The sequence below is a fragment of the Cornus florida genome, unplaced genomic scaffold, assembly GCF_030987335.1.
Source record: "Cornus florida cultivar Cherokee Brave unplaced genomic scaffold, ASM3098733v1 CherokeeBrave_3.0.0_Hap2_Chr11, whole genome shotgun sequence".
NCBI classification, from domain to species: domain Eukaryota; kingdom Viridiplantae; phylum Streptophyta; class Magnoliopsida; order Cornales; family Cornaceae; genus Cornus; species Cornus florida.
The window spans coordinates 1,799,959-1,826,304 of NW_026775581.1; the positions used below are offsets into that span (position 1 = coordinate 1,799,959).

A 26,346-nucleotide genomic window follows, 5' to 3' on the forward strand; every position below is an offset into this window, starting at 1 on the left:
TCCTTAACATAGCACACCATTAAAAGTGAGACAAATTCCTCTTACTTCTTTGCAAAGTTAGTCTTTTCACCATGCTCTTTATTTAAGTTTGTTCTACATCCTATAACACTCAATATTGGATTTGTCTGTTGACCTTTGTCTGTAAGTGGTGGAATGATGGCTACCTCGGCCTCTTCCTCTCCCTTGGGAACCATGAAAGTGATTATCATCTGACTTTTGGTATTGGTGTTGTTGTTGATTTCTACGGTCCTTGTTTCCTCTGTCTCTACCTCTTTTTTGTTTGGTGTTGTATAGTGATTGTCATGGTTGCTCATCTTTCTCTTGTTGGGTTATTTTCTGCTCAGGAACCAACAACAAAGTTTATAATTCATCAATTGAAAGTTCTTCAATATCTTTAGATTCCTTTATAGAACATACAACAAAATTAAATTTTGGTGTCATAGACCGAAGAATCTTTTCAATGATGGTAACATCCTCCGCCTTGTCGCTATGGATCCACATTTTGCTGACGATTGCCATCGTTCTTGAGAAATAATCTGAGACCAACTCACCTGATTTCATTCGAAGCATTTCAAACTCTGAACGAAGTGCTTGAAGCTGCAGCCTCTTTGCCCTTGATGATCCTTGGTACTTCTTTTTCATCGAATCCCAAATCTGCTTAGAGGAGTTATTGCAAAGAATGGTTTCCAAAATTGAACAATCGATTGCTTGGAAAAGATAATTCTTTGCTTGAAGATCCTTCAACTTCTGCCCTTCAATCTCTGTTTTCTGCTGGTCCGTTAGTGTTGTGCCTGTTGTTGGTTCTGCTACTCCAGCTTCAACAATATGCCAATACTCTTTAGACCTTAAGAAGTTCTCCATTAGCATGCTCCAATGGCCATAGTGACCATCAAAACGTGGAAAGGCTGGTTGCACAAAATTTTCAGAGGCCATCATTTACTTCTACTACTACTGCAAATAAAACAGGTGAAATAGAAATAAAGTTACTGCTATATCACTCTCTATCTCACATTCTCTCTCTCTCTCTCTCTCTCTCTATATATATATATATATATTTGGCTTTGTTTGGCACTCTCAAGTCTCAACTTTTCTTTTCTCACTTTCTCTCTCTCTCTCTCTCTCTCTCTCTCTCTAACCTAGGCTTGGATGCCACTGTTACAAAGTAAGGCTGTATATATGAAAAGTAAAAGTGAATAGAAGAAGAAAGTGTTGAACTCTACATACTATTATTCATTAAACAAAAGGCCTATTGGCAAATACACCATGGATAAAAGCAAAAAATAAGGAAAAAATTAGCCACTAACAATAAAAATAATAACATACTACCACTACTGCATTAATAGTGGAGCTCCTAAAGACTAGCTCTCCTTATTGCATCATTTCTTAAAGACTAGGACAAAAGAAACAAACTATGACTCACATGACAGCACACTTTGATTCTAACAAACTCAGCTTTTTCAACATGGGAGTATGAGTTTTATTCAATCTCATTGCATAATTTATTTTGTAGGAAGTTTCCCATTGAAGAACTTCGATAGAGAAAAAAAGATATAAAGTAGTTTCTAATCAATCGCTAATGCGTTACCTATCCATAGAAGGAAAGCTTGGATTTTAATTCTCTAATAAGAGCCCAATAAAGGATTTTTTCAGAGTGACCCGTGACCAAATCAATTGCCAAAAAAATAACATCAGATCATCTTTATTTTCCCTCCATGAATGTATTGTATTTATATCTTTTTTAATACCCAACACATTGCTCCATATATTATCGCCGACGGGTGACAATTTATACCCAAACCTGATATCCAAATTTAAGTGAGTGAGTCAGTAATGTATAAAAAGTGGATATCCATACAATTCAATGGTCAATGATGAGTTAAGAATGTAAATCCATCTTAACCCACTCAAACAAAACTTTTTTTTTTTCCAGTGATAACTCTCTCTCTCTCTCTCTCTGCCTCACTTTTCAACTTTCTATATATATAAATTTATAAAAAGAATAAGACACGAACACAACAATGATACGGTAATAAAATAATAATATAATTATATTAAATATATGAATATAATTTATAACTCTATTTCAATTACGCCATTAAATATTTAATATTTCTTTTCGACAACAATCTTTATATTGTGTAGATAATCTTTATATTCAAAAGGTGCATGTTTTATAACTGGGCCCAAATTTGTTGCAGATCTACTTTTTACTTCTATAGCTACAGTAGCTCGTTACAGTAAAAAAATATATAAAAACATAAATTTTTTGCTCAGGTCATTTTAGGCCCATTTTACGAAACATTTCAGAAAATATGAATTCCATTACAAGACCATTGCTTCGCTATAGTAACGGGCCCAAACCTAAAAAAATACAAAGTAAAAATAAATACCAAACATGATCTAATTATCCAATGGAGTACTGATATTGGGCTTAATTACTTGATGACATGAAGTGAGAACTCTAATGAACTTTATACGTTTAAAATTAATAATAATAATAATAATAATAATAAGGGTAAAGTGCATTAAACCACCCTCAACTATACCCAAATAAGCACAAAACCCCCCTAAATTTCTAAATGAGCAGAAAACCCCCCAAACTATAGTGTTTGGTTGCAAATCACCCCATCTGGCAAGGGTCCGGTAGATTATGGCCGGTAAACACAACACATGTTATCACGTGATGTGAATTATAAAATTAAAGGACCATAGTCCCCTTGTTCACATGAAAGGACTATAATGCCCCTTTGTCACCATTACACCCAAAATTCCTTTCTGATCATCCAAGTTAGTGAATTGTAACCCAATTTCAGAGAGTTTCATCTTACAAACCAAATCCAAACCGAGCAGAGCATAATCATCTAAATTAAATCAAAAAAATGACCCAAGTCAACCACCTACATTTTTTAGTTCTTCAATGGTGGCAAAGGGTATCCGTAGAGATCCTTATTCCCCTCTAAAAGCTCACATTGAACCTCGGCAAATTCCCACTCCGATTCCCCAACGAAGCCAGAATCGGACCGAAGAGTCTATTATTGGAGACGTTGAACACTAAAAGGCAGACGAGGCAGCCCAACTGCTAAGGGATTTGATCGGTGAGCAAATTGTCGTGGAGATCGATGACGTTGAGGTAGGCGCAGAAGGCGAGCTGTTGGGGAATGTCATCGAAGTGCCGATTAGCGAAGAGGTTGAGAAGGGCGAGGTTGACAAGGTATTAGAGCTCCGGCGGGATGGGTCTGATGAAACCTTTGGAGGAGAGGTCGAGGGACTGGAGATTGGTGCAGTTGGAGAGGTAAGGGGATAAGGAGCCTTTTAGAGAGAGATTAGTGAGAGAAAGCTTCTAGATGCAACCATTGTTGCAGGTGGCGCCTTGGATGTAGGAGGTGAAGCCGGAGCAAATATTATAAAGCTGATATGGTGTTTTCAATTCTCTGTTAGGAAATGTGGTGTTTGGGACGTGACAGTATAACCCTAACCTATTTTGACAAAATCCCAAAATTAAATCCCCAAATCACACTAAATTATTTGAGTTTATAGAGAGAAGTAACGGCGATGGTGGGGTGATGGCAGTGGGTTTGTGTGGCTAAATTGGGTTAACGATGTGGTGGTGGTGTGTGTTTGGAGTGATGATAGTGGGTTTGTGTGTGGTTAAATTGGATTTGACGATGTGGTAGTGGTGATGGCATGGGTTTGTGTGGTGGCGTACGAGCATAGACGGTGTTATTGGTGGGAGTTGGGGAGCTGATAGTGTAATGACCCGGATTTTTGGATAAATTTTTTTTCTGTTGTCTTTTCCCTTCTGAGTTTGGTTTCTTGTCGATTAGTGTCGTCTCAAGTGCTCTGGAGTGATTTCCGATACTCTTTTCTTTGGATTGACAACTTCCTTTGAGGACCGAGTCATTTTCACATTTTTCGTTTTTCGACACTATTCATTTTTCGTCCTTTTTCTTATTTCGTCTTTTTTCCCTATTTTGTCTTTTTCCCGTTTGTCACTTTGTTGGTATAACCACACTTCTTGTATTCGGAGTTGGTTTTTGACTTCACGTATCTTCATCTTGAGTGGTTTCCATGAAATACGTATCATTACTTTTGCAAAAAAGTACTCTGGTTGCTCCAGGTGTCAATAGGGGCATGGATGCAAAGTTCTTTGGTAACTTTTCCTTTTCTTGGGGTATTTTTTGTAAATATCTTTTGAAGATATTTTATTTCAGGGGTATCTAAGAAAATATCTTTTGGAAGATATTTTTATTCAGGGGCAGTTTTGTAGTTAACCCTTTTTGTAGGGGCCATTGTGCAATTAACGAAAGTTATTGCAAAATATCTTGTAACACCCCCACATTTCCCACGCATAAGTTGATCAGGCTTATACACGAAAAACGAGGGATATCAAAAACAATTGGCAATATACAAGCATGGAATACAAAATGATGGAAATAAAAGAATTTAGACAGGAAAGAAACATTAAATAATACAACATCCATCCATCCTTTATTTGATACAGTACTTCATTACAACTTGGAAATCCTACGTCAGGGATCCCTAAATATAACCCTGAGAGTTCAACGTCAAAAGTAGATAAAAACTGAAACTGAAATACTACATAAAACTTCTACCCTGCACTGGATCGTAGGAGTAGATGAGTTCGGATGATGGTCCCACACTGCTAACCTCAGCCTTGAAACGGATACTGACCGTATCCTGAAATAACAACAATGGTGGGTCAACCCCACGAGCAAGTCCTCTCTACTATGACCCAAATCAGAGAATCAAATAAATTAATCATTATGAATCGGATGAGTACTATATCTGTATACATCCTACGGGAACTATCCGATGTATAACATGACCTCAACCAGAATAGACGGAGATCACTTAGACTCACACTAGGTGGTCAAGTGTCGCCTTTCCCTACCCGGGAAATCAGCTATTATACATGGTGCACGGTACTGACAACACAGACTATAACGAACTACACAGTGATAACACCTCGCAAAGTACTGATGAATATACTGAGCATATAAATTAGGCAACACATGCCAACAATATTAATAAATGTACCGAGAATGTCAATTTAGGCAACACATGCCAATAATATTAATAAATATACCGAGTATGTCAATTAGGCAACACATGCCAATAATATTAAACCACATACCCCGACAGCCACACATCTGTCTATCGCAACGAATGCATAAGGTATAAATGAGTCTAAACTTATTAGTCAGCTCACATGGTTCTATATGGCAACACATCCATATAATATAAATGCGACATAATAAACAGTCCATTTATTCCCTGAAATGCACACAGCATAATAATCATGGTTTATATATCAATTAACAGTATAAACATCCTATAAGATATCATGGATAATTTATCTGACTAAAACCATGACCTTATTTAATTTAACAGTAATGTTTGATACCATTAAATACGATAATAACACTATTTATATTTAACAATGTCGTTAAATAAATCACATTAGTATCCGTACTGCGAACGAGCCAATAAATGCTTAGAAAAGATTAATCGGCCATAAAAATGAGTAACGGGTGTTAAAATAATAATTTCGTGGCCCGTTAAACCCGTAATTACCAACACAGTACCTAAAAATCCAAGTTTAAGGTTCTGGAATTTACAAAACAGGCCCTAGGGGTATTCTGGTAATTTCCAGCAGCTGTAGGGACCCCACATGCGCCCTCACGCGCCTCCCAGAGCCTCCCCACGCGCAGCCCAACCTTCCCCACTCTCCCACGCGCCTCCACGCGCGTCTGGCATCAGCCACGCGCTCCCACGCGCGTGCACGCGCTGCCACGCGCGCACTAAGGGTGCCTTGCTGACGTGTCACTTCCTGGTTGGTTGGCTGCATCCGGATTCCGTACTCGCGTCACACCGGATCATCTCACCCTATCTTCCCTCCATCCAACGCCCACAGATCCGGGTGTACCGCGGTATCATGGACCGCGATGCACCGGATCAATCAGACTCCACTAATGGCCAGGATGCGCGCGTACACCCTCCTATGGTGTGCCGCGTCGCACCGGATCACTCCGGTCGTCTCCCCCACTGCCGGCGACCGGAAAACTCGCCGGAAGGTCGCCGGAAATTGCAGAAAATGCCCGGAAAAATCTAGAAAATTCTAGAAAAATCCCTAAAGTCTTATTTAATTATTTTTAGCCATTATTAATTTCATAGGACATTAAATAAATATATACCATCCTATATAATTAAAATTCCATTAATTTAATAAAATAAAATTAATAATTTATTAACCCCCAAACCTTGGCTCTATGCATAAAAATAAGCTAAACAATTAATTTATTAATTCAAAGGGGAAAAGTAGATAATAACTTGCCTTTTTGGATTTAAAATAAATCCGCCGGTCTGCGCGTAGTCGGGTAAAATTGCCTACACCGGTCCAAGCTTCTTTCTCTTTCTCTTTTCCTTTCACTCTTATAAAATAGCTCTCTAGAATTTATACTTTGCTTCTAACTCCCTTTATTTTTTTTTCTAAGGCAAGCTAGTTAATTTATAGACAAAATATATAATATAAATATTACAAATATCTAATTTATAATAACTTCTCACCCATTTCTCATATTCCTACCTATATGGCTTTAATTCCAACCATAACCATTGATGCAATCCTATCCTAATCTCTAATTTCATCATGACTTTGGTTTAATACTATTATTATTATTATAAATATTATTATTATTATTACTAATATTATTATTAATAAACTTTTATAATAATTATTATTATTATAATATTATTATTATTATTATTATTATTATTAAACTAATATAATTATTATTAAACTAATATAATTATTATTATTACAAAATAATACATTATATCATCATAATACTATATAACACAAATATAATACTTTAATTAACTAATAATGATTAATATAAGCATAACCAACAAATAAAATTATTATTAATAATACATGCATAAATAAATTTACTATTTTAACATACACAATCACTTTACATGCACAATTAAATGAACATAATATAATAATGTAGTATGCACAAATAAATAAAATTAATTAACCTAACACAAAATTAATTTAAATACATTCTTTAAAATTACGGGGTATTACATTCTCCCCCCCTAATAAAGGAATTTCGTCCTCGAAATTCACTACATACCTGTATTAAAAAGTCCTGGATACTTGGCACGGATAATATCTTCCCGTTCCCAAGTAGACTCTGTAGCATTATGATGACTCCACTGTACACGTACTAATGGAATAGTTTTCGTGCGCAGTATCTGATTCCTACGATCGAGAATACAGTAAGGTTGTTCCAAATAGGTTGCATCGGGTTGCAACTCAATCTCACCCACATCAATGTGTTGGTATCGATCTTCATCCCGTAGAAATTTTCGCAGCATAGATACATGAAAAACATTATGTACCCTATGAAGATTATCTGGTAGAGCCAGACGATAAGCTACTGCCCCAATCCGATCTGTAATCATAAAAGGACCCACAAAATGAGGCGATAACTTACCCTTTGACCCAAACCGCATTACTCCCTTCATAGGAGAAACCTTAAGCAAAACCTGATCACCAACCTTAAACTCCAAAGCACGAGTTCGATGGTCAGCATAACTTTTCTGTCTGCTTTGAGCTGTACGCATCCGATCCCTAATAATAGCGATCTTTTCTGACGTGTCCTTAATAAATTCAGGACCCAAAAAGCTGTTCTCACCAACTCCAAGCCAACAGACAGGAGACCTACACGGTCTGCCGTACAAAGCCTCAAATGGTGCCATACCAATAGTTTTCTGATAACTATTGTTATAAGCAAACTCTGAAAGCGGCAAATATTCCTCCCAATTGCCCTTAAAATCAAGAACACATGCCCGCAACATGTCTTCTAAAATCTGATTAACTCGCTCAGTCTGTCCATCTGTTTGAGGATGATAAGCAGTGCTAAGATATAGTTCTGTACCCAAAGCCTGCTGAAAGCTCCTCCAAAATCCTGATACAAACTTCGGATCTCTATCTGATACGATGGACAATGGTACACCATGAAGTTTCACCATTTCTGCAATATACAGCTTAGCATACTGTTCTGACGTAAAGTTTGACCGAACAGGCAGAAAGTGAGCGGACTTGGTCAATCTATCAACAATGACCCAAATAGAGTTGTGATTTTGCTGTGAAGTAGGTAATCCCTCTATAAAGTCCATGGAAATACTTTCCCATTTCCATTCTGGTATGGGAAGTGGCTGTAACGATCCTGGCGGTCTCTGATGATCAATCTTAATCATCTGACAGGTGCTACATTTAGAGACAAAGATAGCTATATCTCTTTTCATGCCGGCCCACCAAAACTGGCGTTTCATGTCCTGATACATCTTGTCTCCCCCTGGATGTACAGAGAACTGAGAAGTGTGTGTCTCTCTCATCACAACATTTCTCAAATTATCAGCTGAAGGCACAATTAAACGTCCCTTGTACCTCAATCCTCCATCAGTCCCTATAGAATAAAAAGGAACATCTCCGGAGGCTAACTCCGAAACCAAATCAATACACTGTTGATCTGAGAGTTGCGCTTGAATGACCTGATGAATGATAGAAGGAGTTACTACCACACATGTCATAAAAGCGTCTGCTAACTCATCAACCGTCTTCAGAGCATCCCACTTTGTTGTAAACAAAGCTGAAAGGCTGACATAGGGTCGGCGGCTGAGTGCGTCTGCTACAACATTCGCCTTCCCTGGATGATACTGAATAGAGAAATGATAGTCTTTCACGAACTCCAACCATCTGCGCTGTCTCATATTCAGTTCCCTCTGTGTGAACAAATACTGTAGACTCTTATGATCGCTAAACAATCGAAAAGTCTCCCCCAAAAGATAATGTCTCCAAATACGCAAGGCAAAAACCACTGCTGCGAGTTCTAGATCGTGAGTCGGGTAATTAAGCTCATGAGGCTTAAGCTTCCTAGACCCATAAGAAACTGGTCGCTCTTCTTGCATCAACACACAACCCAAACCCTTCAGAGAAGCGTCGGTAAATACTAAATACTCGATTCCACTCTGAGGTGTGGCTAAGACAGGTGCAGAAGTTAACTTGCTCTTCAATTCAGCAAAAGCAGTCTGACAAGAATCATCCCATACAAATGGTACATTCTTCTTAGTCAGATGAGTAAGTGGACCCGCAATTTTGGAAAATCCCTGGATGAACCGGCGATAATACCCCGCTAATCCCAGAAAACTGCGAATCTCTGTCGGTGAGGTAGGCTGTCCCCACTCCATAACGGCCGCAACCTTGGCTGGATCTACTGCTAACCCTTCTTCTGACACTACATGTCCCAGAAATTTGACCTCTTTCTGCCAAAATTCACACTTCTCAAACTTCGCAAACAACTGATGTTCTCGAAGTGTCTGCAATACTGTGCGTAAATGTCTGGCATGGTCCTTCTCCGACTTGGAGTAAACCAGAATATCATCAATGAAAACAATGACAAACTGATCTAAGTATTCTCTGAATACTCTATTCATCAAGTTCATAAAGACAGCTGGAGCGTTCGTTAAACCGAAAGGCATAACACGAAACTCATAAGATCCGTACCTCGTGAGAAATGCTGTCTTTGGAACATCTTGTTCTCTAACTCGTAGCTGATGATAACCAGACCTCAAATCGATCTTTGAGAAGTAAGTAGCTCCCTTCAACTGATCAAACAGGTCATCAATTCTGGGCAACGGGTACTTGTTGCGAACAGTGACCTTGTTCAGTTCTCTGTAATCAATACAAAGACGAAGAGATCCATCCTTCTTCTTTACAAACAGTACTGGTGCTCCCCATGGTGAAGTACTCCTGCGAATAAATCCCTGGCTGAGCAACTGTTGAATTTGATCTTTCAACTCTCGCATCTCCACTGGTGCCATTCGGTACGGCGCCTTAGCAATAGGCGTAGTGCCTGGAGCTAAATCAATAACGAAATCTATCTCTCGACTCGGTGGCAAGCCTGGAATTTCCTGGAATACATCCTGGAATTCCTGTACTACCGGGATGCTGTCAAGAGATACCGCAGTCGCTTCCTGTGAGTCCTCCTCAAGAACGAATAAATAAGTGCTAGGCCCTCTATCAGGTTGTGGTACAACAAGAAGATACATCTCCTGTCCTGGTATGGAAAATACAATAGACTTTTCGTAACAGTTAACCTGAGCATGGTACTGAGATAACCAGTCCATCCCAAGTATAACATCATACGAATGCATATCTAACACTAACAAATTTGCAAGAAATCGAAGCCGGCCCATATCTATAAGGATATCACCGCTATACTCTCGTAAAATTGCGCCAACTCCCAATGGTGTATAAATATTAAGAGGTTGGTCACATAACTGAGTCGTCATACCAGATAAGATAACAAAAGATCTAGACACAAAAGAATGTGATGCACCAGTGTCAAATAGTATACGAGCAGTTCTACCATGTATAGAAAACATACCCTCAATAACCTGAGGAGCCTGCGCATTATGTGGCATGAAGTTATAAACTCTGCCATGATGCAACTGCTGTGGAGGTTGTCCCAGAGGAAATGGTGGTGCTGGAAGTGCCGGAAAATTCTGAACTTGCCCACGTGGCATCGGTGGGGCCGGTAGAGGTAACGGCTGATTAGGTCTCGGCTGCCCATACTGTCCCTGTTTAGCTTTGGGACACATCTTGGCCGGATGCCCAATCTCTCTACAGTGATAACAACGTCCCGTAAAAGGACCTACCTGCCTCCTCTGTTGACTTCCCGACCACTGTTCCTGTCCGGTCTGAGGTATCCCACCTTGTCTACCCTGATTAGGGACTCCATCCCTCTGCACATCTAGGTTTCCTTTGTTTTTCTTCCAAGGTTGATGTCCTTGAAATCTGCCCCGATCATTGGACTTGGCACCACTGCTGCTTCCTTTCTCCACTGTCTGGTAGTCTCGGTTAGTCCGCTTATCTCCCTTGGACTTCCGGTAATCACTCCTCATCTGGCAGTGCTGTAAGGCGGCATTAACCACCTGGATATAAGTAGTATATGCCGGACTACCTAAGATCACCACTTTAATCGGCCATATTAACCCCTTCACAAAGCGGTCTCTCTTCTTTTCTTCCGTATTGACCTCCTCTGGTGCAAATAATGACAAATTTATGAACTTCTGTTCATACTCAGCCACAGTCATCTCTTCCTGTTGCAGATCCAGAAATTCGGTCTTCATCGCTGATCTTACTGACATAGGAAAATACTTGTCGTCAAAGCGAGTCTGAAATTCAGCATACGTCAGTCTGGTCCTCTCATCGACAGTAGTAATAGACTCCCACCACTGCAATGCATTGCCTATCAACATAAACGTAGCTAGCATCTGTTTCTGCACTTCGGTACAGATTACCATCCGAAGATGACGCTCGCTCTCCTGTTTCCACTGATATGCTAACAGGACATCTGTGGACCCCGCAAACGTTGGTGGATTTCCCCGGATGAACGAGTGACGAACTTTGTCCCATGACATTGGCTGTGCCACTGGTTCAGGAACAGGTACTATCGGAGGAGGTTGCTGGTTTCGTAGAGCAGATGTTACTCCTGCTGCTACAGCTCGTGCAATGATATCAGCAACTTGAGGAGAAAATTCCTGATTCTCATTTTGAGTTGGGGAAATACTGCGATGACGGTTCGCATTCCTTGTCCCACGCCGAGACATCCTTCTTTTAAATTCAGAAAAATCTAACGTCAGTACATTATAATGGACCGACTAAAAGAATACAAAGAACCCTAATACTTAGGCTCTAATTATCAGAATACACAACGCGGAAGTATAGTAATCACAGATCCCTAAGACACTCGAACCTGGAATGCTCTGATACCAACTGTAACACCCCCACATTTCCCACGCATAAGTTGATCAGGCTTATACACGAAAAACGAGGGATATCAAAAACAATTGGCAATATACAAGCATGGAATACAAAATGATGGAAATAAAAGAATTTAGACAGGAAAGAAACATTAAATAATACAACATCCATCCATCCTTTATTTGATACAGTACTTCATTACAACTTGGAAATCCTACGTCAGGGATCCCTAAATATAACCCTGAGAGTTCAACGTCAAAAGTAGATAAAAACTGAAACTGAAATACTACATAAAACTTCTACCCTGCACTGGATCGTAGGAGTAGATGAGTTCGGATGATGGTCCCACACTGCTAACCTCAGCCTTGAAACGGATACTGACCGTATCCTGAAATAACAACAATGGTGGGTCAACCCCACGAGCAAGTCCTCTCTACTATGACCCAAATCAGAGAATCAAATAAATTAATCATTATGAATCGGATGAGTACTATATCTGTATACATCCTACGGGAACTATCCGATATATAACATGACCTCAACCAGAATAGACGGAGATCACTTAGACTCACACTAGGTGGTCAAGTGTCGCCTTTCCCTACCCGGGAAATCAGCTATTATACATGGTGCACGGTACTGACAACACAGACTATAACGAACTACACAGTGATAACACCTCGCAAAGTACTGATGAATATACTGAGCATATAAATTAGGCAACACATGCCAACAATATTAATAAATGTACCGAGAATGTCAATTTAGGCAACACATGCCAATAATATTAATAAATATACCGAGTATGTCAATTAGGCAACACATGCCAATAATATTAAACCACATACCCCGACAGCCACACATCTGTCTATCGCAACGAATGCATAAGGTATAAATGAGTCTAAACTTATTAGTCAGCTCACATGGTTCTATATGGCAACACATCCATATAATATAAATGCGACATAATAAACAGTCCATTTATTCCCTGAAATGCACACAGCATAATAATCATGGTTTATATATCAATTAACAGTATAAACATCCTATAAGATATCATGGATAATTTATCTGACTAAAACCATGACCTTATTTAATTTAACAGTAATGTTTGATACCATTAAATACGATAATAACACTATTTATATTTAACAATGTCGTTAAATAAATCACATTAGTATCCGTACTGCGAACGAGCCAATAAATGCTTAGAAAAGATTAATCGGCCATAAAAATGAGTAACGGGTGTTAAAATAATAATTTCGTGGCCCGTTAAACCCGTAATTACCAACACAGTACCTAAAAATCCAAGTTTAAGGTTCTGGAATTTACAAAACAGGCCCTAGGGGTATTCTGGTAATTTCCAGCAGCTGTAGGGACCCCACACGCGCCCTCACGCGCCTCCCAGAGCCTCCCCACGCGCAGCCCAACCTTCCCCACTCTCCCACGCGCCTCCACGCGCGTCTGGCATCAGCCACGCGCTCCCACGCGCGTGCACGCGCTGCCACGCGCGCACTAAGGGTGCCTTGCTGACGTGTCACTTCCTGGTTGGTTGGCTGCATCCGGATTCCGTACTCGCGTCACACCGGATCATCTCACCCTATCTTCCCTCCATCCAACGCCCACAGATCCGGGTGTACCGCGGTATCATGGACCGCGATGCACCGGATCAATCAGACTCCACTAATGGCCAGGATGCGCGCGTACACCCTCCTATGGTGTGCCGCGTCGCACCGGATCACTCCGGTCGTCTCCCCCACTGCCGGCGACCGGAAAACTCGCCGGAAGGTCGCCGGAAATTGCAGAAAATGCCCGGAAAAATCTAGAAAATTCTAGAAAAATCCCTAAAGTCTTATTTAATTATTTTTAGCCATTATTAATTTCATAGGACATTAAATAAATATATACCATCCTATATAATTAAAATTCCATTAATTTAATAAAATAAAATTAATAATTTATTAACCCCCAAACCTTGGCTCTATGCATAAAAATAAGCTAAACAATTAATTTATTAATTCAAAGGGGAAAAGTAGATAATAACTTGCCTTTTTGGATTTAAAATAAATCCGCCGGTCTGCGCGTAGTCGGGTAAAATTGCCTACACCGGTCCAAGCTTCTTTCTCTTTCTCTTTTCCTTTCACTCTTATAAAATAGCTCTCTAGAATTTATACTTTGCTTCTAACTCCCTTTATTTTTTTTTCTAAGGCAAGCTAGTTAATTTATAGACAAAATATATAATATAAATATTACAAATATCTAATTTATAATAACTTCTCACCCATTTCTCATATTCCTACCTATATGGCTTTAATTCCAACCATAACCATTGATGCAATCCTATCCTAATCTCTAATTTCATCATGACTTTGGTTTAATACTATTATTATTATTATAAATATTATTATTATTATTACTAATATTATTATTAATAAACTTTTATAATAATTATTATTATTATAATATTATTATTATTATTATTATTATTATTAAACTAATATAATTATTATTAAACTAATATAATTATTATTATTACAAAATAATACATTATATCATCATAATACTATATAACACAAATATAATACTTTAATTAACTAATAATGATTAATATAAGCATAACCAACAAATAAAATTATTATTAATAATACATGCATAAATAAATTTACTATTTTAACATACACAATCACTTTACATGCACAATTAAATGAACATAATATAATAATGTAGTATGCACAAATAAATAAAATTAATTAACCTAACACAAAATTAATTTAAATACATTCTTTAAAATTACGGGGTATTACATATCTCGTCTGGAGCCTGGATCCTCGTACGAGATTCATTTTCACTTTTCGTCGAGTCATGTACTCTTAGAATTCCCTTCTGGTCGATATTTTCCAGTTTCATGGTTTTTGGCCCTGGTTAGTGCTGAACGGTTAGTGGTACCTTCTGCTGATAACTTGTTCTGGCTTTACCGGCACCGCCGCAAACTCAGGGACAGGCACCACAGCAGTTGCATTATGGCAGGGTGTATAACCCCAAGCCACAGGAGTGGTGAGTCTCAGTCATCACATCCTTCCTCAAATTATCAGCAGAAGCTACCACTAACCGTCCCTTGTACCTTAAACCTCCATCAGCCCCAACATAGTAGAATGGAACATCTCCGGAAGCTATCTCTACGACCTTGTCGACAAACTGCTGATCGATGAGTTGTGCTTGTAAAACCTTGTGAATGATGGAAGGTGTAACCACCATGCAAGCCATAAAAGCATCCGATAACTCATCCATACTCTTCAAAGCATTCCACTCAGTAGTGAATAGAGCAGAAAGACTACCAAGAGGTCGGCGACTGAGTGCATCCGCCACTACATTCGCTTTCCCTGGATGGTATTGTATAGAAAAATGATAGTCTTTTACAAACTCCAACCACCTGCGCTGTCTCATATTCAGCTCCCGCTGAGTGAACAAGTACTGCAGACTCTTGTGATCACTGAATAATCTGAAGGACTCACCCAACAGATAATGCCTCCAAATACGCAAAGCAAAGACCACTGCTGCCAACTCCAAATCATGTGTTGGATAATTAAGCTCATGAGGCTTAAGTTTCCGAGATCCATAAGAAATCGGTCGCTCCTCCTGCATCAATACACATCCAAGACCCTGCAACGATGCATCCGTGTAAACAAGATACTCTATCCCGCTCTGCGGAGTAGCCAGAACCGGTGCAGAAGTCAGCTTCCTTTTCAGCTCATCAAAAGTTCGCTGACAGTGTTCATCCCACACGAACTGTACACCCTTCTTGGTCAGATGAGTGAGTGGTCCTGCTATCTTGGAGAACCCCTGGATGAATCTCCTGTAATATCCTGCCAGACCGAGAAAACTCCGAATCTCTGCAGGTGATGTAGGCTGTCCCCACTCAACCACCGCTGAAACCTTGGCCGGATCCACTGCGATCCCCTTTTCTGACACCACGTGACCCAGAAATTTCACCTCCCGCTGCCAAAATTCACACTTCTCGAACTTGGCATACAACTGGTGTTCACGAAGCGTCTACAAGACTATGCAAAGATGTCTAGCATGATCGTCCTCCGACCGAGAATAGATCAAGATGTCATTAATAAAGACAATAACAAACTGATCCAAATAAGCCCGGAAGACTCTATTCATTAAGTCTATGAACACTGCAGGTGCATTAGTCGTCCCAAACGGCATAACACGAAACTCATAAGAACCATATCTCGTGAGAAACGCTGTCTTAGGAACATCCTGCTCCCTAACCCTCAGCTGATGATACCCAGAACGCAGATCAATCTTGGAGAAGTATGTGGCTCCCCTTAACTGATCAAACAAGTCATCAATCCTGGGCAAAGGATACTTGTTACGAATCGTAACCTTGTTCAACTCCCTGTAATCTATACACAGACGAAGCGAACCATCCTTCTTCTTCACAAACAGAACTGGTGTTCCCCAAGGTGATGTACTCCTACGAATAAAACCCTGGCTGAGTAACTGCTGAATCTGATCCCTCAGCTCTCTTATCTCTACCGGTGCCATCCTATAGGGTGCCCTAGCAATAGGCACAATGCCTGGAGCTAAGTCTATCGCAAAATCGATCTCGCGACTAGGTGGCAACCATGGAATCTCCTGAAATACATCCGGGAAATCCTGTACAATTGGTATGTTATCCAATGACACAGTAATCCCCTCATCCTTTTCCTCCTCCACATGGAACAAATAGGTGCTACCGCCTCCTTTAGAACGTGGCATAGCTACTACGTACATATCCTGACCAGATATGGTAAAAATAATAGATCTATCAAAACAATCAACTTGGGCATGGTAGTGAGACAACCAATCCATCCCAAGTATCACATCATAAGTGTGCATGTCCAGGACCAGTAGATTGGCTAGAAATCTGAGTCTGCCAATATCTAGTGTCACAGGCCCATCACTCTCATATATAATAGCTGTATCACCCAATGGTGTAGAAATACCCTAAGGTCTAGTGCATACCCTCGTCCTCATCCCAGATAAAGCAACAAAAGTCCTAGCTACAAATGAGTGTGTAGCACCTGTATCAAATAAAACACGTCCATGTAAACCATGAATAGGAAACTTACCCTCAATAGTCTGAGGTGCCTGAACATCCTGTGGCTTGGGGTTATACACCTTGCCATAATGCAACTGCTGTGGTGCCTGTCCCTGAGTTTGCGGCGGTGCCGGTAAAGCCAGATGTGTCTGTCCCTGAATCCGTGGAACCTGTGGAGCTGGTAGAGGCACTGGCGCCCTCTGTCCCTGCTGCACATACTGTCCCTGTCCCTGTCCCTGTCCCGCTTTAGGACACTGCCTGGTGGTATGACCATACTCTCCACAAGTGTAACAACTACCCTGGAAAGTACCAAATGGCCTCCTCTGTCGGTTAGCCTGTGGCTGACCCAGTCCTGCCTGTGGTCCCCCATTCTGTTGCCTCTGAATAGGTGCCCCATTCCGATGAGCATCTGAACCACCCTTGTGCTTCTTCCAAGGCTGTTGCCCTTGGAACTTACCTTTGTCATTCTGCCGGTGACCATTGCCATTCCCCTTTTCAGCTGACTGATTAGTAGAGTCTTTATCTCCCCGCTTCTCACCACGAGCCTGTCTGATGTCCACAGTCAACTGATACTGTTGTAGAGCGGCGTCTACCACCTGAGCATAGGTAGTATAGGCTGGACTACCTGTAATAGCTCTCTTGATAGACCACATCAGTCCCTTGACAAAACTGTTACGCTTCTTCTCCTCTGTATCCACCTCCTCGGTGCAAAGAGAGACAAGCGTGTGAACTGCTGCTCATACTTCGCCACTGTCATGTTTCCCTGCTGCAGACTTAGAAACTCGATCTTCATAGCTGCCCTGACTGTATAGGAAAAATATTTCTCATCAAAGCGAGCACTGAACTCATCATAAGACAATGTCATCCTCTCCTCTGAGGTGGTAACTAACTCCCACCACTGTAGTGCATCCCCAACTAACTTGAAAGTAGCAAGCATCTGCTTCTGAACCTCCGTGCACTGAACCAAACAAAGATGACGCTCAATGTCCTGTTTCCACTGGTGAGCTGCTCTCGCATCGGTTGAGCCTGAGAATACAGGTGGACTCCCCTTTGTGAAAGAGCTCCTAGCCTTTCCCCAAGAATCCGTCTGAACCACTGGTGCTGGTACAGGTGCCTGCTGAACCTGTGGTTGGTTTCGGAGTGCAGCTGTTACCCCAGCCTCTATAGCCCGAGCAACGAGGTCATTGAGGTGAGGAGGAATCTCTGGATCTCTGACCTGGTCCAGAGTCTGTTGAACATTCTCCTGTTCCTCCTGAAACTGATCCATGTCATCTTGAAACCCAAGCCTTTGTTGCTCTTCCTCCATTTGCTGACGCTGTAGGAGATATTGTTGCCTACGTGCCGCTCTCCTTTCCTTCCTAGTTCCTTGCATGTTCTGTCCATTTCTAGCGTTAACCATCTGTTAACACGAAAAGACAGACATCAGTACCATTTCTATACGAACCATAAGGAATACAATGAATCCTAACTTAAGCTCTATTCAAGAGAACGCTACGCGGAAGACTTAATACAAAAACATCCTAGAGACACTTGAACCTGGAGTGCTCTGATACCAACTGTGATACCCCTCGAATCCGAGACACGGGTTGATCAGGCCCAGGCCCAAACCCGAGGGAATATCAAACAATTAATATTTTATAGCGAACACGGAATACAAAATGAATTAAGCAATGAAAGTTTAAAGCTGAAAAGAGAACTAAAAGATAATCCTTAAATAATTAAATACTTAAATTTGATAAACCAAATATCCATAATTTGAACAACTCGAGAATCCATCTCTAGTGGACCCCTAATAAAAATCTCACACTGAATGAAAGTAAAATGAAAGATAAAATCCAAATCCAAGATCTGGAAAGAAACCCTACATCGTCGGTAGAATGGAAGATCGTCTCTGCTCAGCACGAACAAGCTCAAGCCTGGAATTGACGTACACCTGAAAAATAGGACTGGGTCAGGCCCACGAACAAGTTCTATCCTACTACAATCCAAGCAGAGACTCGATACGCATGTACATACTAAATAGTTCAACAATAACTAATAATCCGTACATAAATATATCCACACTACTGGACTCTCGCTAGGCCATGAAGGGGGTCTCAACCTGGATAGAAGGCATCACACAATACGCACCTGAGTAAGCATGAGTACCTAAACCTAAACAGGGTATACCTCAACCTTCACAGTCAGCTACACATCCAACTACATATACGCACCCTAACCGTCGACACTGAGACTTAAGTTCATGACACGGTAACATAAAAATATATCTAAACTCCGTTTCTAACCATCCACAAGAAATCCAGTAAGTCACTCGGCGTATTCAACCATACCGACTTATATATATAAGGAGGATTGTATTTTATAACTCGTGCCCTTACTCCAAAATAGGTAGGACTTAGCAATTTGAGCTAATCCAAACCTAGTATGTCACCGTCCCATACCGGTACATACAATCCAATCCGTCCAATAGTTGATAAAGCATATACAAGTACATAACAATATCAACGAGTCCATATCAAGCATATCAGAATATATTAACAACCGTTCTTGAATAGTCCCAACAAATTGATTAACATTGGAAACATAAATATCAATATTAATTACTCTATTCAACGCATTTAAATAATTTATAAATACCAAAACCAACAATTCCAACCTAACCATGTTAGAATAGATTAACCATCATGCTTTAATAAATCCAACCACTGATTAAGTACTAACAGTATCAGTGTCAAAACCCACAGTTCCAAACTAAGCACATTAAAGTATACTAGAAAAACATGCTTAATTAATCCAACAATAAGCCGTTACCTGATCACCCACATGACTGTGTCTGTAAATATAAGTTTATTCCCGGTATCCATAATTAACAGAGCTTAAACAAATGTTATAATATTTATTTCCATGGCATGCATAATAAATCTAGACAATTTATCATACTGTTAAGCTCCTATTCAACAAAATTGACGAATTAAATGTTAAGTTTAATCATCAATTAATCTTTAGCAAAAATACAGATTCCTTGTATGTATGTATATTCTAAGAATTTGCAATTAGCAGTGCACAAACTCTCACAAGAAATTTTACATTATAATCTAGAAGTTAGAAACTCCAAATCCACACAAGTCTACAAGACATTCGTAATTAACTCCATGTAATCCTAATGATTAATGCTTTGTGTCCAATTCTATGTTAATCTGATCTTTGAATATTTATGTTTACTCTAGACCACTCCTAAACCATCCATTACAGTATTCATTCTCCACTAAAACATATTAAAACAATCACTATGAAGGCTAATCACTGAAAAGTGGAAAAACAAACAACAGAACCAAAAACCCCCGTAGAAAACAACCTGGAGCCGGCTCCAGAATATTGGAGCCGCCTCCAATGGCCTTGGAGCCGGCTCCTAGACCATTGGAGCCGCCTCCAATCCAAGGAGAGCCGGCTCCAACCCAATAGGAGCCGGCTCTCTCCCTCCTCTTCTTCGTGTTCTCCTCTCCAGTCGTCGTTTACGCCTCCGACACTTCACAGTATAGGTTTTCAGAGAATTTAACTTAATCCCAGAAGATTCCAACCCTTAATTCAGTCCTTATTATGCTACTAATATGGATACCAAGAATTAACAAGAAAGTTCAAAGTTAACCAGTTTAACAATTTTAAAACAAATTCAGTTTCAATTAAACTCTAAACATGAAACAGATAACATTTTTATTTTTAAACATGTAATTCATCCTGGAACTATTGAGTATGTAAAGAACACGAGTATAAGGGAGAGAGTAAGGTTAGAACTTGCCTTTGAGATCTTTGTCCAAAAATCTCTACGCCGTCTCTAAAGTTCCAACGAAAACCAACGTGAACCCTCTCTGTTCTTCCTTTGTCTCCACAGTCGTATACTTGGTTTTGTTATGTTTCTCAAACCCTAATCAAACATCTAACATATATTTATAGGATTTTACTAAACCCTAAATTAATTCAAGCCCCAACTGAAATCCTAACCGGCCCATCCAACATACTGAGAAACCTACGACGGCTTACAAACTGATTAAAAGTAAAACCTTACTTATTAAATCAAGACAATTACCAATATAACCCTAATTATTAAATCAAGACAATTACCAATTTAAATTTACAATAAAGAATTAAATATAACACCATTACAATTAAACACATAACTAAACAATTAACTTAAATAATCACAATTATCACAATTAATGTAAATAATTCAAATAATTAATTAAACCAAAGAAAACAAATAAACCAACTAATTAATTCAAATAACACAAATAAGCCAAGTAAATCAAATAAGTAAAAAGTCAATTAAAACATATTAAAACATAATTCAAAACGATTAATGAACCAAAAATAATTAATGAACAGAAAACAATTAAACAAAATACCGAGACTATCCTTTTGAAAATTAGGGGTATTACACATTTATCTTTAATGGTTTGGAGATTTGAAGTTCTTTCAAAGCATTCTTGTTCACATGCAAGTGTTGGCATGTTTAAGTCTTACTTTTAATATTGTAACACTTAGTTAGGTTTAACATGCTCTTTTTGCTTTTTTATGTGTAAAGTGTACTAGGATACACTATTTGGGACCTATTTGATATGTATGATTTGTGGCCAAGGGTCACCAACTTTAAAGTTCAAGTGTATGCACTTAGATTCCAAGTTTTGCTTTTGAAACGTATTGTTTTCCAACTTTGAGGTTTGGTATGTGAATTTGAGCAAATGTCATGTAATGAGGTTATAGGTCATTGTAATACATTTTAATATGTAAATTATACTTGCTAGCATATTTATATAGCTTAAAATCATGTTTTTGGATCATATCCATGTTGGGGTTTGAAGTTTGGGTGAAGCTTCATCAAATCTTGGTCATAGCAGGTTCATTCTGAGCTTTTTGAGTTGTTTCGGTCGTCCAAAACTTCATTTCGGTCGACCGATAGCCTTTGGAGTTGTTAATGCACAGTAATCACTTATTTCCAGTAGGCTTTTGCACTATTTGGACCTATTTCGGTCGTCCGATGGGTTATTTCGGTAGACCGAAATGACCCCTTTCACCCAGCTTCTTCAGTTCAGTTTCAGCACTAATGTTCCGACTTCAAACGACCATAACTCCTTCATTTCTTATCCAAATGGGGTGATTCTTAAGCCTAAATTCATGGATTTTGAGTCATCTTTCCAATAGTACCAATCCCATCCTCAGATTCCAAACATAGTGGGAGTTATTCATATTTTAGTGAAGTAGTATCAGTTTTCACTTTAACCGGGATAGGGCACTTTGAGGGATTCATGTCCAATGTTCTTAGAACTTCTTGGAATGTTTTGAAATGATTAGATTAAGTTTTTTTAACCTTGTTTGACTTGTTTAGAGTCAAGTTTCTCCTTTTAATGGTGAGTTGACTATTTTGCCCCTTGGTTCACGATTTTTGCCCGTTTTGACCCTTGTTTTCGCTTTCATTCTCTTTGAGCTTCGTGACTTCATGGAAGGTCACATTGGTGTCTTAGAGATGGTTTATATCTCTAAAGACTTCGGTTTCATCTTTTGCTTCCGCATTCGGATCCGTTACCGGATCAACTTTCGGTTCATCACTGACGCACCGAGTTAAAAAACTTGGGCCGTCATAGACGGCCGGCGACTGACCGCCATGGAAATGGGAAGTGGTGGTGGCTCTCTGGTTGGTGCAAAACTATGTCATTTCATAACAAGGGCGAAATTATCTTTTATCTTTTTCGGTCACCTGATGGAGTAAAATGCAACAAAATCATAGTTTAGGGGGGGTTTTTTGTAGTTCAGTGGGGTTTTTTTTTTGCATTTAACCCTAATAATAATTTAAAATATATATATACTGTTTGTCAAATTTGTGAGATTAATTATACATTTCCTTTCACCACTCTACTATTCTTAGATTTTATAACATCAATTAGTGCAAAATAATAATAATAATAATAATAATAATTGAAAAAAAAATCTCAATTAAAACCAATTTGTTTGAGCCCTTCGCATAACCTAATAACCTTTTATCAATTTAATCAAACAATTCAGCACTTATTTTATTCTACCTTCATAAGTCTAGTAATTCCATATTTAATGTCAACACTTACATGTGTGTATATACAAATTTATATTATTAATGGGGTTAATTTCTCTCAGATCCCTTGAGGTTAGGTCATATTTCACTTAGATGGAGATTTGATTTTTAATTTGCACTCATATTTGAATTAGTGACTTAACATTTTACTTACACCCCAAATATCAATTTTTAGTGGGGTCATAGTACTTTTGAGGTGTTAAATGACTATGTTACCCTTTGATCTCATGTTGACTATTTTTGTGACTAAACTACCCCCAACACACATTTCCTCTTATCATCCTCTCAGACAATCATCCCAATTAACCTACACCAATCTGTGACCGATTCTTTGACTTGTAAAGACTCCATCTTCAACGGCGACCGAAGAACGGCATCATCGTGGAGGGATTTTGAGAGAAAGAGCGAGTTAGAGAAGGTTGGGAGGTGAATCGAAGAGATTAGGTGTTGGGTCTTGAGGTTGTCGTCAGTTGGGAGGCAAATCGAAGAGGGTTGGGAGGTCGGCGGTTGAGAGGGTTGAGAGATTGGGTGTTGGTGTCGCTGCCTACACCTCTTGAGATCGACGTCGGTTGGGAGGCGAATCGGAGAGGGTTGGGAGGTCAGCGGTTGAGAGGGTTGCGAGATCATTTGGCTGATGAAGTAGGGCCGATGAGGAAGCACAGTGATGAATTGGGGCCAATGAACTGTCACCGCTCTATCACCTAGAAGAAGCACAGTGCCGGAAAGACCCATACCATATCTTCGCCAGAGAATTCATCGCCACCACGACAGCAATTTCGGATCAGAATTGCCTTGTCTTCACCGCCGATGCTGCGTTACCGCGGAGTCCATCACCGTCGTGACTTGGTGGAGAAGAAGCAAAGAAACAATATGGATCACAATTTGCATAGAGTTGTGCGACAGCCGAGAGCTCCACTGGCCGAGCTCGATGGTCTATCTCCTCGGTTTCGGATGCAAATTTCAGAATCGCCTCTGTTTTGTATATGTGTGTGTATATATCTACCCTCACACATAAGCCATCTTCTCTCTCCTCCAATCTCTCTCTGTGTGCACAGACCCATGAATTTCAAGGAATTGACGCATAGACTTTGAGAAAGAGTTAAATTGTGATGTGGGTTCCCTGAATTGATTCAAGCTACGTCCTATTTTCACTTCTGGGTTTGAATTGTAAATTATTCTGTCATTTGGCACTTGGGTTTGAGCTTTTTTTTATGTTTAGTTAATTGAATTTACCAGAAATTGCTTATATTAGTTGTTTTACTGATTTTTCTAAATTCTGCGGGAAAAAGCCCAGTGTTATTCTATATTGTTTTGTTAATTGTCTCTGTTTAGCCATTTTGATTACAATTTGTTAGTTTTCTGTTCTTTTTTTAAATTGGAGGGTGAAACCGTTGATTTAATTTTACCAAAATCCCAGTCGGCGATTTGGGTGAAATCATTAATGAACAATCTAAAGAGGATTGGTCTGCAGAGAGAGGAGAGAGAAGGTGTTAATGTGTGCATTTGGACTATTGGGATTGCGGGACCATAGATGAGGTGGTGGTATCGGGACTAAGTGTACAAATAGTCTGTATATATATACAGAGGTGAAGACGAGGCGATTCTGAAATTCTGATCCAAAATTGCTCTGTCATGGCAGCGATGAATTCTCTGAGAAGGATGAGGCAATGGTGGGTGTTTGTGTGTATGATGTTATTTGTTGGGTGTGAGATGTAGAGGGTAGTTTTGTCTTTTAGAATTATATATATTTTTGTATTAAAAAGTTAAGGGTAAAAGAGTCAATTCACATGTGTCAGAGCCCAAAAAGCAAATTGGGGTGTAAGTGAAAGTTAAAAACTAAATCTTCATTTTGGTGAAATATGACGTAACCTCAGAGAGTCTGAGTGAAATTAACCATTATTATTAAAATTAGGGTTAATTACAATGACACCCCCTGAGGTTTGACATAATGACAATCATATATAACTTAGTTATTTTTTTAACACAGACACCCCCTGTGAGAATTTTTATCCAAACATGCCCTTAAAATGCTATAAAAGACTACTTTGTCCTTCAATGTTTAATTCATTTTTATGATAAAATATTAGAACTCATGAAAAATCAAATTTGCCCTTATAGATATATACACTATTACATCAGCACCATCAGATCAATTGCAATAAAGTTAAAGATAACCCAGATGGGTTAACACCATCCCCAGTTGAAACAATCCAGAAAACACCAAAAAATTAAGAAAAACACACACACATATATATATATAACCACCATCGCCACCCACCTACGGTCCTACACCACCGCAACTTCCACCCTCACTCTCCACTGCAACGTTCCCCACCTCTCTCCACTCCTCCACATCAGCCGTCGCTGCCGGATCGCCCCAACCACATCCGCTGCCGCTATCTCCCCAACCATAGTCGCCGTCTCTCCTACAGTCCTACACCACCACAACTTCCACCCTCACTCTCCACTGCAACGTTCCCCACCTCTCTCCACTCCTCCACATCAGTCGTCGCCCCATCCACATCAGCTGTCGCCGCTGGATCACCCCAACCACTTCCGCTGCCGCTATATCCCCAACCACAGTCGCCGTCTCTCCCCAACCACAGTCGCCGCCATCATCTCCCTCCTTATACCGCCACCACTTCTCCACCACAGCCCCCGCCACCACTTCTCCTCCACCACCAGTTATTGTGTGTAAGAACTCGAGAATGTGATCGCAACCCAGCTATCGAACGGCTACAATCTCTTCTACGACGCCATCGACACCTCCGACCTCTAGTACAGATCCCTAACGCCGCTGCCTTTACCTTTTTCTCTCCCTATGCCACCTACAACACACACACACACACACACACACACACACACACACACACACACACACACACACACACATATAAACCCAACCAACACCGGAATCATATCACCGAAGTCCAATCTCATCACTTTGGTCGTCATCGTCGCCAGAGCCCAGGAGAAAGACTTGTAGAATTTCCAAGCAAACCAATTTTCTCTCATCCCGACCAATCTCATCAATTGTGAATGTTTCCATCAAAATTTTGAACCCAAAGGTTGTAGTTGTCTCAACTGCAATCCTTTTGCCCTTGCCGGTGGCATAGGTGGCAAAAATTCTGAAATTGGGTTGGGGTTTGGGGGTATTTGGATTGTGGAGCTTTTGGTGAGATTGAGATACAAAAAGGGCTATGGGGGCTGTGAAATGGTGGTGGTGGTGGATGTTTGGTTTATTAGTATGAGTAGGGTTACTTAGGGTATTTTGGTCAATAATAAAGAATAGTAAATTGGATA

The 26,346-nt window shown here is 39.7% G+C and overlaps 1 protein-coding gene and 1 pseudogene across 1 annotated transcript; both read right to left on the minus strand.

Moving 5' to 3' along the window:
• Positions 1-360: 360 nt before the first annotated feature.
• LOC132286538 (uncharacterized) lies at positions 361-933 on the minus strand. Its single transcript, XM_059788888.1, has one exon. The coding sequence runs from the start codon at positions 931-933 to the stop codon at positions 361-363; it is 573 nt and encodes a 190-aa protein (XP_059644871.1).
• A 1,973-nt stretch (positions 934-2,906) lies between these two features.
• LOC132286544 (receptor-like protein 44) lies at positions 2,907-25,998 on the minus strand (annotated as a pseudogene).
• Positions 25,999-26,346: the final 348 nt, after the last annotated feature.

What these genes read in the sequence shown, in the direction of transcription:
- LOC132286538 (XM_059788888.1), bottom strand. Translation starts at nt 933, where the DNA reads ATGGCCTCTGAAAATTTTGTGCAACCAGCCTTTCCACGTTTTGATGGT.